This window comes from Hakea prostrata, chromosome 6 (assembly GCF_041222555.1).
Source record: "Hakea prostrata isolate BN-2017 chromosome 6, UWA_Hpros_2, whole genome shotgun sequence".
Classification (NCBI taxonomy): Eukaryota; Viridiplantae; Streptophyta; class Magnoliopsida; order Proteales; family Proteaceae; genus Hakea; species Hakea prostrata.
The window spans coordinates 17,835,057-17,850,776 of NC_142605.1; the positions used below are offsets into that span (position 1 = coordinate 17,835,057).

The 15,720-nt window shown below is 40.0% G+C and overlaps 1 protein-coding gene across 2 annotated transcripts; it reads right to left on the bottom strand.

The window, feature by feature from the left end:
• Positions 1 to 3,526: 3,526 nt before the first annotated feature.
• Positions 3,527 to 15,189, bottom strand: CYTC6A (Cytochrome c). Of its 2 annotated transcripts, none has more exons than XM_089158303.1 (6): positions 14,915 to 15,189; positions 14,690 to 14,819; positions 4,907 to 5,004; positions 4,792 to 4,823; positions 4,643 to 4,706; positions 3,527 to 4,572 (listed from the first exon to the last, which is right to left on the bottom strand). In XM_089158303.1, the coding sequence occupies exons 1-6, from the start codon at positions 14,969 to 14,971 to the stop codon at positions 4,432 to 4,434; spliced, it is 522 nt and encodes a 173-aa protein (XP_089014429.1). In that variant the 5' UTR covers positions 14,972 to 15,189; the 3' UTR covers positions 3,527 to 4,431. The 2 variants fall into 2 exon arrangements, with proteins under 2 accessions (XP_089014429.1, XP_089014427.1); XM_089158301.1 differs by having other exon boundaries at positions 14,909 to 15,189.
• Between the last annotated feature and the right edge of the window lie 531 nt (positions 15,190 to 15,720).

The following is a 15,720-nucleotide window of genomic DNA, read 5'->3' on the forward strand; positions in this document are numbered from 1 at the left end:
GCCCATTTTATTGAAGTTGTGGATGGAATGTTCGAGCAGACGAGAGAACCATATGGTTTTTGGGCCTATCAGTGAGGCCAAGAAGCATCTACACTTGATGGCATCTCCACCACCATACATAGTCATAATAGAGTTAAAATGACTAATGTGCGCCACAAGATCTGTTGTTCCATTATACAATGTGAAAGAAGGGGTTCGAAAACCCAAAGGCAAAGAAGCCATCATGATTTCAAGGATAAATGGATCATGCGTAAGCACCTGCTACATCTCGTCAGGAACCTTCTGATCTAGCTGGCACAAACCTTCGTTTATAGCTTTGATCTAATGGAGATTTTTGTCCCTTACAACGAGATGTCTTTGAGGATCTATGTTAATGTTCATTAAAGCATTCAACTTTGCGTTGCGCTCCCTCTGGGTTTTCTTGTTTTCTGAGGCTGGTGACCTCTCACTACAACTCCGGGGATGAATGTCTGACACATGGCGCTCCTAGTCTATCAAATATTGAGCGATGGTCTCCTTCCCTCCTTCACTCTTCTATTTCTTGGGCTCTAGCAAAATTGGTGGGGTGCAAAGCCACTCCAATTCCCTAGGCCCCGTCTTGCTAATTGATAGGGGAGGGTGCCACTGTCTCTGAAGAGCAACAGTAGGACCCCTAAGGGGGGACAAGTTGACTCCATTGGGTTACTATAGTCTGGAAGGAGCTCATAATCTTTCGTTCAAGGGCCTAAGCCTGAACGAAGTCAAATACGGGAGTTGTTTCCTGCAAAGGAAGATCTATGTGCAAAGTTGTTGGTTACTCTGGAACCTACTCTTTGGGTGGCGGTAAGGGAGGAGCCTCTTTGGGTGTACCATCCTTTCGAGCATTTGGTCTTTTCCTCCCACCACCATGTCCATGTCCTTAAGACTTTGAATCGTTATTGTCTGAATTTTCCCTTACCACTATTACACAGCTTTTGAGCACGGGAAAGAATGAAGAGATTTCTTTCTCACAGATGGCGTCAAATGTTGCTCCAGAATCCTGCTCTAGTTCAACCAAAGAATGCTTCAAACCAAAGATATATTGTCAAAGAAAACTGGTGAGAGCCAGCCACCTCTGTGGACGAGAAGCCGCCTCCAACGGTGAAGTTAGATTTTGGATAACACAATTCCTCCTGAGGAGGAATAAATGCCCGAAAGATGTAGTTCTCTTGGGTGGTGGCAGAAGTTAATGCTAAGTTAACTTGGCTTACTAGATGAAGGCTCACATGCTCGTTCTTATAGATGAATGAAACACCATGGAGGAGATAATGCTTAGTCGTTCAATCGCCAAATTCGATTTTAGAAAAGAGATCAAGACCACAACCAAGGTTTTGTACACTCTTCACGAGGTCTACAGAGAACTCTACCAAATGTATACTTTAGATGTGATATGTCTCCTTCTATCCTCTCAACAAAATAGCTAGAAGAAGGAGACATATCAATATACCCAGAGATTTAGACATATTGGCGTATTTCCTGATAAGAGCAACTCATTAATGTATAGGTACGGTGCATTAAATGCTGACCCGCATGCGACTTTACAAAGACCGTCTCGCATCCAATCGAGCTCTCACTGAGAAGTAGGGGTGTCAACGGTGCGGTTTGGAGCGGTTTCGGGCCGGGCCTAGCTGTTTCGGGCTGAAAAACCCCCAGCCCAAACCAGCCCATTTAAAAGATAACGGTTTCGGTGCGGTTTCGGTTTGGTGCGGTTTGGGTTCGGGTTGACTAACGGTTTGGCCTAATGGTTTGGATTCGGTTTGGCTAATGGTTTGAACTAAATAAAAAATCAATATTGAAATTTATTTTTATTTTTTCCTCAATTTCAAATCCTAGTTTCTCACACACAAAACTACAAAAGATAGAAGATGAAGACTCCAAGTAGATACAACGAAAGTGATGGCATTAGCTTGATCCAAACCACCCTCCACCCTAAAAAAATAAAGAATTTAGATTTTTCTATCATGTGTAAACGTGAAACAGCGTTAACGATTAAGATTAAGACTTAAAAGTTAAGAGTTATCAATTAAGACTTTTAAATTTTAAAATAATAAAACTAAATGAAATTTGAAATTTAAAAAGTTAAAACTTAAAACTTAAACAGTTAAACGTGTTAACACTCAACTCTCAACTACTCAAACTCGAGTCTCATCGTCTCAAACACCGAGTTCATGGATCATTAATTATATTTGAACAATACCAAAAAAATATTAATTACATTTAATATTTTAATTTTATTTATGTAATAGACTAACGGGCTAACGGGCCGCACACGGGCTGGGCCGGGCCAGCCCGAAACCGTTCGGGCTGAGGACCCTCAGCCCAATTACGACCCATTAAGGATCGGTTCGGGCCGGTTCGGGCTATAACAGGCCGGTTCGGTCCGGTTTTAACGGTTTGGGTTGAAAATTGACACCCCTACTGAGAAGTGATAGCCGAGAAGTCCACCAGGCGTTCTTACAAATGTGAATTACGTCAGTTGGAAAATGATGAGCATAGCTCCGAGAACTGACAAAGGGTGATCCGAAAAGTGAATTCTGGGAAGTGCCAAGCTATTCACTTGACTAAGCCAGAACTTGTTGTCTCTGGTTCAAACGGTTCATACTAGTTCAAAAGTCTATGAAGTGTTTTGGCATAAGACTAAGTAGATAGACAAATTTTCAATCAATAAATTCAGAAGATAGGGCATTAATGTCATGAGTAACCGTGTCTGCTTCAATAGAGGGAGATGAGCTTTCTACATTAAGAAGAGACACTAGGCCCAAGATACCTGAAATCTTAATCATTAGAAAAGAATGTCCAAAAAATTAATTAATTAGTAAACATAAAGCCAAGGATTGGAAGCTCATATACCCAGGGGATAGAAAGAGGGAGAGAAGAAGATGTAGAGAGATGGAGGTTCAAACTCAAGACCTCCTTGGTCTTACCGCCTCTACATGAGAAGTTACTACTCTGTGCTAGAAGTACATCCACCTGTAGGTTGGATCAAGCATTTATGACAAATCCCATAAGAGCACAAAAAGAAATGCCAAATAGATCAAGGCAACATCGAGATTTAACTTTTTCGCACAACAATCAATAGAAATCAAGAACCTAGACATTAAGTAGTAAAATGACTATTGAATTCATGCTTAATTTTTTTAACTGTCTATACCAACTACTTAATGGTAATATAATGATTCAAATACTATTTAATGTAAAATTACAAAACGGGTTATAACGGGTTGTGGTTCGGTTTCGGGTTGATGCGGGCTCCACAACCCTCAGCCCAATTACGGCCCATTAAGGTTCGGTTCGGGCCGATTTGGGCTATAACGGTCCGGTGCAGTTCGATTTTAACGGTTCGGACTATAAATTGACACCCCTAGCCTAAATCAAATCCAAACCCACCTAACCCTGATGGGGTCAAGATATCCTAAACCCAAGACAACCCTCTCAGGGTTTTCTTTAACCCATGCTAACCCTAATTGACCCTCATTGGACTAGATCAGGGTTGATCCTGAATGACCCTATTCCTCTTATCTACATCATCGTCCTAAAAATAATTAATAGTTAATTAAATCATAGAGTTGTCAAAGAAATGAAAAACTAAAATGCATCAATGTTCATTAGGGCATCATATCAATCTAATGAGAGAGGTTGGCTATGTGGAATAAATTAATGCAACCCACATGACCAGGTAGCCTTCTTTTTTTCCTATGTTGTTTATCTTTTATATAGTACCAAACTAGGTTGGGTCAAGCCGGATTCAATGCTAGAGCTTAATCCAAACCAAATCCAACACTAGCAGGGCCAAGAGGTTTGCTAACCCAGGCCTATCCTTCGCCCCACTTCTATTGTTGCCTTGTTGGTGTATCATGTGGGGCTGCCCATGACCAAAGTAATGAAACAGGGCTCTCCCTTTGTTAGGCTTGCCTAAGACCAAGCATTAGACATACCCAGCCCATGGACTACGCCACCTTTCAAGCCCACTTAAATTTTATAACTGAGTCACAAAGAGGACATCACATGAACATGGGACCATTATCCTGTCCATTTCACAAGGAAATAGACCATCCATTTCGTTGTAAAACAAGAACTGTCTACCTTATAACAAATATAAGAGTGATTGAAAAACTAAAAAGATGAAGAAAAGACAAGGATGAAGAAAAGACAAGGCACTGAATCATCATATCTTCTATGGATTGATGAAATGCTGTTACAGGATCTTGAATCCCTATTGAAGAGAATGTGGCTTGAGGCCAGAATCTTCAAGGAGCATTGCAGATCATCTTTGAAAGGTGAGCGTCGCTTGAAGTCTCTGGATGGCCATGTAGAAAGAAGTACAAGAATGGAGATTGGTTGGCTACCAGGGTTGGCTTTTCTTAATGCCCCACCTCACAAAATGAGCTCTGAGCAAAGCAAAGCTTGATGACATCAATTTCCATAAGTTTCAATTTTTGGCCACCCTTGATCAGCTTGTAGCTTCACAAACTCTGCGAGAAGCTTGATTTCTTCATCCTGCAGCCGAGGCCCAAATGTACACTGACCCCTGGGTTTGCAATTTTCCCCAAAACCCTGCAAAGAACCCAAAATCTGGTTACCTGAGACTAATTAACTGGCATTGGTAATTGTTGAGAACACTCACTGGCATTCTTTTATTTCCATAATATGTGATCTGATATATCTTCTCCCCTGTGTCAACTCCATTTCTACAGCATATACACGAGCTGGGTACAGTTACTGGAAGATCTGACATCAGTTAAAATGGATGGAGCTTGATATAGGTGTTATTACCTTAGTAGATCTTCTAAAAAGAGTGTTGCACCCTGTGAAACAAAGATTATAGATCAAAGATAGGAAAAGAGACAATAGAAACGATCTATGAAGTTCTTAATGGTAAAAGCGATACAGGCTGCACTATGTTTCCACCTCCATCATGACATCCGATGCAGGCTTGACGAAATAATGTGGCTCCTCTTTGAACATCAATAAGCTGTCCAAACGATACTACACAAGAGAGGACTTAGAACTGACAGTTAACAAAGAGAAGAGTAAGGAAAGTTGCACAAGGATTATGCAATTGAGAGTGAAATTTCAATACCTAGAAACCATTGACATACCTTCAATGCAGTCTTTAGTGCTTAATTTTAGTTGGATCTTAACTATGGTAGGAGAGCTATCTGTGAAGCACAATTTCTTTTAAACGAAGATTTTCAATTTTTCTTTTTAAGGGAGGGGTGGGGGCAGGGAGGTTTGAGCAGGGGTGCATTTCAGGTCTAAAAAGCAACTGAGGCAGAAATAAAGCATACACCAATGACTATGGAGATTGTAATGTTTTCCTTGTACGAGAGTAGCACATCAACAGTAAGAGAAGCTAGGATACAGCTGGTCGTTGCTAAGTGATACATGGCAGTGTACTCTAGTTAACAGAGATGAATTTTGAAAGAACTTGTCAAGATCTTCAAAAGACACATTGTGGGCTGTAATTCGACGACTGATTCAAGGGCATTTTGGTCTTTTCTAGAGTTTAGGGTTTTCTTTTCTATAACATAGATCTCTATTCCTCTTGAGAGGATGAAATGAATCTAAGGCTAATCCAACTTGTTCTTCGTAGTCTAACCATCTCATCACCCGGCCATGGACATAGCCTTCAGGAGAACCATGTAAAATCCTTGTCTTGCATGATTGTGATTTCAAGCCAGCTGTAATGCTTGAAAATAGGGGGCCAACCAAGACCCCCTAATAAAGCTTTGTTCAATAAAGCAAATGATTCGTTCTGATAACTAATGACCAGATTAAGCCCCCATGAATTCGCTGATCTTACAAGATCAATCCAGCAGGCTGGTAGGGAAGGGGTGATTAGCAGAGAAAGGAATCGCTGAGCGGGCAGAAGGACTGACTAGGTAGCTCCCGTCGAGCTTGTTGGTCTGGAATTTCACTTAGCCTAATAAAAAAGGCTTCCCAAACCACAACAAGGTAGCCTAAGAAGCCAGCTATTTTTGAGATTCTGAAAACGTGGGTTTGTCCTCCTAATTTTGAGATAGCGTATAGATAGTTCAGTTGTAGGTCATAGTGTACGTGCCACTAATTATTCGAACTCTCCTATAGGTCAGGTGTGGGTGCTCAGGAACATAAATAAGGTGGATGTGGTTGTAATCTCCACATCGAGGCAGCTGGTTTATACTCGGGTGGAGGTTCAGGAAACCCAGCAGGTGATGTTTCTGACCTTCGCATATGGAAATATTTGTGAATGGCAGGGTTGACCTTTGGAGTGATATTTGTCAAATTGGTGATGGTCTGTTGCTTGGGGAGTTTTGAGGGACTTCAACACATATAGGTCATTATTTGAGGCCTCGCCACACAACTCCCCTTAATGATTGTATGCAGGCTTGTGAGCTTGATGACCTCTCGTGGTCTACGGTGTCGATTACTTGGAGCAATATGGGCACTAGTGTTAACCGGATTGATTCTTAAGCTTGACAGGGAGCTGATCAATTCTTGATGGAGAGACCTTTTCCCTATCTCATCAGCTCAGTTTCTTACTCGGAGTATCTCTAATCACGGCCCTATGGTGGCTAGTTTGAGAGAGAGGCCTACGATTCGTGGGAGACAGTTTTATTTCCACGAATCACTAGGTCGAGCATCCTAGCTTCCTACCCCTATTGAAGGTCTTGTCGAGGCCAATGGTGAGGAGGCCTATGTTTGCTTTTGTTCAGAGCTGAAAGATGTGAAGGAGGGGTTAAGACACAGAGTACGGTTGCTTACCATATTTGGATGAGAGGATTGAGGAGGCTAGGGCTCTTGTTGATAGCCTCCTCTCTTGCAAATGGTGCTTCAATGTCAGAAAGAGAAGCACGGTGGTGGCTCTCCAATTTTTTATGCATGCTGGAATAAAGCTTCATCAGAAGTCGCAGGTGTGGTGGTTGAAGCTCACTGACAGGAACACGGAGTTTTTTCACAAGACCATCAAAGCTCAGCGGAGTCAGAACTCTACTGTGTCTATTCAAGCTTTGGATGGGAGTCTCATCACCGACCCTAGTATGATTCAGGTTGAGGCTGGAAAGTACTTTAAGAGGGCTTTTGCAGAAACTCTCCAGGTGGTTTGTGCTGATTTTGATCTTCTGTTGGATCATCATGAGGACGAATAGTTGACTTGGCCTGTTACTATATAGGAGATTCAGGGGGAGGTTTTCACAATTGATGATGATAGTTCCCCTGTTACTGTTGAGGAGATCTAGGCTCTTGTTTATAGCCTCCTCTCTTGTTACTTGACGTTGTGACCAAAGAGGAGCGGTGGTGGATCTCTAGTTTCTAACGCATGCTAAGGAATCAAAGCTTCATCAGAAGTTGCAAGTGCAGTGGTTGAAGCTTGATGATGGGAACACAGAGTTTTTTCACAGGACCATTAAAGCTCTTTGACTTTTAGATAATCTAAACTCCTTTCGCTTCCAGGGCTTGAGCGCTGACGCGGCTTTTTGGCCTACTCTTGTTCTTATTGTGCACCTTGTGAGCGCGTTTGGATCCACAAAGGCAATTGCTCGGATGTTCCCCTAACCACGGAGTCAAAACTTTATTACTTCAATTCAAGCTTTGGACAGGAGTCTCATCACTGATCATCACTGACTTTAATTTGATTCAGATTGAGGCTACTAAGTACTTTGAGAGGCTTTTACAGGGACCCCCTAGGTGGTTTTTGCTGATTTCGATCTTCCGTTGGATCGCTGTTTGGATTGTATTGAGGATGAATGATTGACTCGGCTTGTTGTTGTTGAGGAGATTTGACGGGTGGTTTTTGCAGTTTATGATGATAGTTCCCCTGTAACGGATGATTTGGAGTTGTGTTTTATAAACATTTATGAGAGATTGTGGGCAGGGATGTATGTAGGTCCATTATGAACTTCTTTGATAACCTCAGATGCGAAGCAGGTGAAGCTTTCCAGTCTCCATCTAGTGCCAACGGGTGATGTTGAAGTATACACAAGAATAATGGGTTGTTTTAATATTCATGTGTACAATAACGTGAAGAGTATTATGCCAATGTTGCTTGTTTCCTTTTTAGTTATGCTACTCTACTTTCTATTTCTAATGTGGAATCTTGCTACTCAAGTTTTGGGAGTTTCTATAAAGCAAAGTTTATATTTCCTGTTAGTTACTAATTTCAGAACTTTTCTTTTTCAGTACTTTCTATTTTTGGACAAATTTTAGGAATTAGAAAATTCTGTCCATAAGTTGTACTCTTTATTTCCTTTCATAGAGGGCAAGATGGCTTGCTTCTCAAGTTGTAATCTAGACTACTGATATCTATAAATAAGAGGTTGCAATTTTAGGAGTTCTAAGCTAGAATCGCACGCTTGTGTGATTCCTATTTCTTCTTCTCTTTTCTTCTTCTCTTTTCTTCTTCTCAATTGTTCTTGTTGTTGGCTTGTTGCACTATTTTGGCCCCATTAAAGTTTATTTTCTAATATGGAATTAGAGCTTATTTAATCAAAACAGTGTTGTTCTCAGTATTCTCTTATGAAATTCTCTTTCAGTTTTCCTTAGTGCACAGCCACCCACTGCTGCAATTAATATACTGTTAGATCAAATATTAATGTAAGCTGATCTTCCCCACCTATTACCCCTTTGGAAGATCCCAAAACTAGGATCATATTCTAATTTTTTTTTTTTTTTAATCCCCTTCTTTGGCCTTTTGTTTTTACATACTGCAATTTTTGTTCTACCCTATTCGGTTCTGCACTTTGCAGAATTTATTTTGTGTTTCTTCTTCAAGTCTGGGCTGCTGGTTCATGAGTTTATACTACAGATCGTGGGATCTTTTGCTGATTTCTGAAGATTTATTTGGGATGGCTACTAAGTTATATGGTTTGCTTCTTTGATGACTTATAAATGACTCAAATAATACCTATACATGCTACTAACAACCCAGGGAATCCAGGCGAAGTTTGGTGTTGTTTCAGATTAGACTCATTTCATGTGATAGATTTCTAGGGAATTTTTTTGGCTCTTCTCTAAAATGAAGACTGGCTGTATGTTTTAGACTACAATCCTTTATGTGATGGTTCCTACAAAACCTTTTTTCTGGGTCTTCTCTAAGGTGCGATCTACTTAGTATTGAATCCCTGGGTAGTTTTTTCATTTTTATATGATAAGGGCTGTGATTTACCTATCTGGCTGTGTTTACATCTCAACTACTAGTTTATAAGCTACAATGCTATATAACGTTTCCTATGAATCCTTGGGGCAGCTGTTTTACTTAGGTTTCTATTTAATTAACCTATTTTAAAAGTTTTCTTCCTGATTGACATTATTACCCTAGTCCTATCTTTAATTCCACCCTCTATATCCCTATTTTCATGATTTGACTGCCTGTTACATCCTTCATATTCATTTTTTTTTTTTTGTGTGTGTGCCAATACCTTCCTTTAATGGTTACCCATCTCCCTCATACTATATTAGAATCTTGCCATTAAGAATTTTTCCTTCCAATTCTGTCCTCCATTTATAAATCTAGTTCATTTCATGTCCATCACTTCTTTATTTACAAATAGCCTCTTGAAAAATCTGGTTGATTACAATGTTGCCATTATCTTAATTGGTTGTCATTAATTGTCCACGTGAGGGGGAGAATGGTACCTTATTCTATATCTACTCAAGGTGTGCTGAGGATATTATGTATGAAGATCTTTGTCCTCTTAAGATGGGATTCTACAACAATACCTTTATATACCTACCATTACCTATCTACTTGGTTTGTAGTGACCTATACTACTTTTACCTCCCTAATTGTGGTCCATAGTAACCTATACTACATTTTACCTGTCTGGTCCGGCATAACCTATATTGTTTTTTACCTATTTACTTGGTCCGCAGTAACCAATATTGTCTTTTACCTACCCATATGGTCCACAATAACCAATATTGTCTTTTACCTACCTACTTGGTCCACAGTAATCAATATTCATAGTAACCAATATTGTCTTTTACCTACCCATACTTTACCAACTACTTGCCTTCTTGCATAGTGCTTATATGAACATTGGAGCTGCACTTTGAAGAATTAGTGTTGATTTTCCTCCCTACTACTAGCATTATTTGGATAGTGCCTTTGAAGCTACTATATTTATGGATTGCAGATTATTCTCATTATTAGTGGTTGTTTGACATGAAGAGTTGAAGTTTTTTTTGTTGGTGTTGATTATTCTCCTAAGTGAAATTCTCTCAGTGTTTATCGACGTCTACTATTGCTACATCATTCAAGATTGATACTACCTTTCAAGTTTATTCTTATTGTGCAACTGTAGCTTTCTTTGTGTACACTCCAGCTTGAGGAGTGTTGAAGTGTACCCAAGAACAACGGGCTATTTTACTATTCACGTGAACAGTGCTATGCCAATGATGCTTGTTTCCTTTTTAGGTATGTTCTCTCCTTTCTATTTCTAATGTAGGAATCTTGTTACACAAGTTATGGGAGTTACTATAAAGCATAGTTCCTATTCCTGTTAGTTACTAATTTCAGAACTTTTCTTTTTTAATACTTTCTATTTTGGACAGACTTTAGGAATTAAAAGATTAAAAAATTTTGTCCATAAGTTGTACTTTTTATTTCCTTTTATAGAAGGCAAGATGGTTTTTTCTCAAGTTATAATCTAGACTATTGATATCTATAAATAAGAGGTTGAGATTCTAGGAGTTCTGAGCTAGAATCACAAGCTCGTGTGATTCCTATCAATTCTTATTCTTTCTTCTTCTCTTTTCTGCTTCTTAGTTCTTCTTGTTAATGCATCGTTTTGGTTCATTAAAGTTTATTTTCTAACAGGTGACTTTCAGAATACTTTTAGCGATTACAGACCTATTGCAACTAATTCTCTCCTGTACCGGTTCATTGCCAGGATCATTGTGAACAGGATTAATGGTGTCATTGACAAGTTGGTTGACTTAAATCAGATGGCATTTATTTAGAGGCATTAGATCAGTGATAATGTTCTTTTATGTTAGAAGCTTATGTATAGGTACAACTATTTGTCGGGCTGCCAAGGTTTGAGGAGAAGTTGGATCTTCGAAATGACTTTTTGCAATGGAGTTTCTTATTCACGATGTTAAATAAGTTAAATTTTCCTCCCAAGTTTATCAATTGAATAGTTATTGTACTATTGACGTCCTGTCCCTTATGTTCACCGCCAACAAGGGATTACAGCAGGGGTGGTCGATGTCCCCCTCCTTTTCAATCTTGTACTACAGGTGTTTTCTGACACTCTCCAGCATGCTGCATAGAACAGGGGGTTTTGAGTATCATCTTCATGTGAGGAGATGTGTTTATCACAGTGGGCTTTGCCAATGATCTGTTGGTCTTTGGCAAGGGAACCTCCGCTAATGCAGCATGTCTTCGTGATATTTTTTACTCACATTGGTGCTTAGTTAGGGTTGTGCATCAACAGTGTAAAGTCATCTATTTTCTATGGTAATTGTCCCAGGGAGCTTAAAGAGGTCTTCGCTGCTACACTTGGAATTCGGGATGCTGTGTTACCAATTCAATACTTGGCCATTCCTTTGTGTTCTAGGACTCTTAAGATTTCTTATTATGATGTTTTGGTGGGCAAGGTGGAGTCTCGGATTCAGTCTTGGAGTTTGAAGGCCTTGTCTTATGCTAGCCGGCTGGTTCTTCTCAAGCCAGCTGTTATGGGAATTATATCTTATTGGCTTAACCTTTTGTCTATACCTATGTGTGTCCTAGATAAGTTGGAGATGACGATGGCGTGTTTCCTATGGAATGGCTCTTCAACAACAAAGAAATGCAAAGTCTCTCGGGCCACTATTCATCTACCATTTAAGGAGGGAGGTCTTGGTCTTTAGAAGTTCAGGAGTGAAATACAATGGCTTTGATTTGGAGCCTATGGAAGCTAGCTAGTGGGCATCAAACTTGTTGGACGACTTTTATTCATTCCAGGTAGTTAAAGGAGCGTTTAGTTTGGTCTCCCCCTTGACCTTCCAATTGCTCTATCTAGTCTTATATTCTTGACACCAGGGAGAGGGCGGCAAGGCTGATCAAGTACCTTGTGAACGATGGTCGGTCCACTCATCTCTAGACCAATTCTTGGTTAAGTGGGGGAGTTTTGAGAAAGGAGGGTATGTTGGTCTAGCCAATTCTTGGTAGGAGTCTCTTTGATCAGGTTCAACATATTTTGGATGATTCTGGGTGTTGGGTTTTGTGCTTGATGGAGGATTGCCTTTTCGATCGGTGGTAGGAGATTGAGGATACTCATGTGCATCCAGAGTTGGTTGCGGAAACAGCAGTTTGGATGCCTACCGTGTTTATCTTGGGAGGCGATTCGCAGCTTGGTGGATAGGGTTACGTGGGTTGGTGTGGTCTGATTTAAATATCACCAACCCAGTCTTCTTTTATATTGTGATTGGCATGCAGACAGAGGTTATTGACGAAGGATACGTTGTTGCAGTGGGGGTTGGAGTCGGATGGGAGGTGTGTCTTGTGCACTGTGGTGTGGAGTGTATTGATCATTTATTATTCTAATGTTTGTACTTTGCCTCTGTTTGGTCAAAGGTGTTAGGATTGAATGGTTTTGGCCGTGACGTTCTAACTCGTGGAGTGAGGTTCTTAGTTTTCTTGTTGATTATATCATGGGCTCTTCTTTTAAGGGCAGAGGTGCAATGATTCTCCTTCATGGGCACCATCAATAGGGTTTGAGAGCAGAGGAACAATCAGGTGTTCAAGGGATCTCTTGTGTGCCTGATGGGGCGGTGGGCAAGATCATCAATCACACATGGTTAGATTTTTTATCCTTCGGTCAAGGCGGAAGATTCTCATGAGGAGCATGACTTCTTTGGTAGGTGGAATATTATGGTGACCTTTTATTGTTGGCAAGCCATATTTAAATTGGCCGCCGCTAAATGTGGGTTGGATAGGTGTTTATTGTGATGGGTCTGCTCGTCGTGACCTGGGAGGATATAGGGTGATAGCATAGAATCGTCAAGGTGAGTCACTGTTCGTCTTAGCAGGGGGCAAGGGATGGTAACATCACTAACATGGAGTTGCTTGCAATCATATGCGGCTTGGAGAAGGCACATTCTATGGGGCTGCAATATGTTGAAGTTTGTTTGAAATTGATGATGACTACTAAGACTATTTTGGGCCAGTATAGTTTTGAGGGCCCTTGACTTGATCATGGAGATCAAGGACCTAAGGGGTTCTTTTATTTGTTGTTCTTTGTGCATAATGTGCGTGAAGTTAATTCTTATGCAAATGCTGTCTTCCCTTTGGTTAGGGATGATGCCAATGGCAGGAAGTACCATCGGATGTAAATTATTTGTATAGACCATTATTATTTATATAAGATCCTTTTTCCAGAAAAGAAAATAATAATAAAACCCATCCACCGTGAAAACCTGAGTAAATCTCTGTCCAAACCCAGTATATTTCTTTGATAACGACGATGTCATGGTCTGATTTCTCTGCTTCCCTTAACTTTTTCATTTCAAATTTCCTCCGCTCTCTCTGGTCTTTGCTTTTCAATCGGATAGTTTCTTTTATGCTATACAATACTGATGAGTTACAAATTCCATAAACCTTGAAGCCTCCCCTAAATTAACAATCTTTTCTTCTAGTCTCAACCTCTGAATCAGATGTTACCATCTTTAGCTTTCAAATGTTCTAATACCCCTACAAAACCTCAGTGTCTCCAACACCCACTTCTTGAGAAGTGGTGTCTTGTTGTCTTCCTTCTGTTTTCTCAGAAGTGCAAAAGAGAACACATTGAGATATAATCAATTCGTTCCCAGAATTTCTAGTAAAATATCTTTCTTTAAGATTGTTTCCAGTGTGGTTGCAGCTCTGCCGCTCAAACAACGCTGCAAACACTTAGAACAGAGGTGGTGGAGTTGGCGTCGAGGGCAGCGGTTGGAAAGGTGTAGGTGGAGCCGTGGTGGTGGTGGCCATGCTGGTGGCGGAGGCAATAGACAACAGGGATGTGGTTGAAGGAAAGGAGAGAGAAGAAACTGAGCACACAACGTCAGCTCCATGCCACTGTTTCAGTTGCTCGGAGTTGCTGCTGCTATGATATCGATCCTGATTTCAATCGTTATCTCCATAGGTTTGAACAGAGATCTCCTCAGGGTTTTCATGGAAAATGGGTTTTGGTTTTAGAACCGGCGATTTTTAGATAAATTGGGGATGTAGATTATTATATATACCACCCAGGGAGAATCTGAACTCTTCAATTAAGAGGCGTCGGTCATTTACCAACAGACAAAACTTGCTAAATGGGTGAGGCAATACTAACCATTGGATTAATTTATATTATAGGCAGCAGAATATACTCTTGAAGAGATTTCTTCCAAGGAGAGGAGCCAAACTGCCAAAGCCCCTTCAGCAGTTTCGGGAAATGATCGACCCTGTGAGCACCAATCTAAATTCAAGAGCACAAAACTATTCAAATCTGGGGAAGAATCACAAGAACTTTTAGGGAGGGAAAAAGAAAGAAGACGAAGAAAAAAGTGGCTACAGGATAAGAAATTATTGTCCATCACAGGCGAGTGGGAAGTGGCTATGCTTTTGCATACATCATCACTTTCGCAAGATTAAAAATTGTGGTCTCAATCCTCAGAGATCAATTCAAGGGATGGGGTCATAAGGTATCATACAAAAAGAAACATAAAGTGATAGAAGAATTGTGGTCCTTACCTGGTGGGTTGCAGAGAGGTGATAATGCCACTAGGGCAGCCATTAGAGGTGAAGCCAAGCTCCTGAGAAACCTAACTTCTTGTTTTTGCTTCTCTGAAACTCCCTTTCCATCTTCCTTCCAACATGTCTTCTGTAGACAATAAATACCACCTTCATTCGGTACTTACAATACCCCTTGGAGATTATGCAAGAGAGAAGTTCTGGAAAGGATATACTTACAACTACCTTTGTTGGGATGGAACGAGAATTGCTGGAAGCAGGCATTAAAGATAAAAGTGGCATTGCCCTTTTTTTTTTCTTTTTTCTCTTTCTTCCAATATTTTTTTTTCCTTTTTCTCTCTCTTCGCCTGAGCTGTTCTGGTTTCTGCTTCAATTTGTTTCAATGTCACTTGGGGGAAAAACTGAAGGACGGACGTAGCTTGGCCGCTGTCTCGGTACTAGGAATATCGCTGCTGTTTGGTGGCTCCTGGCTTCCTGCTATCCTGTTGAAAACCAATGAATTAGAATCTAAGAAGAACCAACACCTTTTGGGTAACTATTTATTAATCACCTTAAATGGGCCTGGATGGGCCTTGTTTGCATTCAGCTGTCCAGTTTCATATGTAAATTTTTTTACCAAAATTATTGGTCCTATTTTAACTATTTGACCTAACATGAATTTTACTTCAGTACTCAAATTCTTCGACTAGGGGCCATAGGCTAGGAGAAGGGAAAGATACGTAAGAATGAAAATCCAAATGGTCTTACTATCTCTACATAAAGGTTGAGAGGAATTTCTTTATTGACATTGCTTCAATTTAACATTTATCTGTTTAATATTTTACACACCTAATTATATTATTGGAAGTAATCTAAAATAAATGGTAGTTTTTAAAAAATGTTACAAAAGTTAAATTATTACTAAATTATTAAAATTTAATACAATAAAGGATTATCAAAATAAGGTTACAAATATGAGAAAACCTAAATGGAGCCATTTACCATTTATGTCTTCAACTATGTAATGGATTTGTTGGAATAGAAAATTGTTG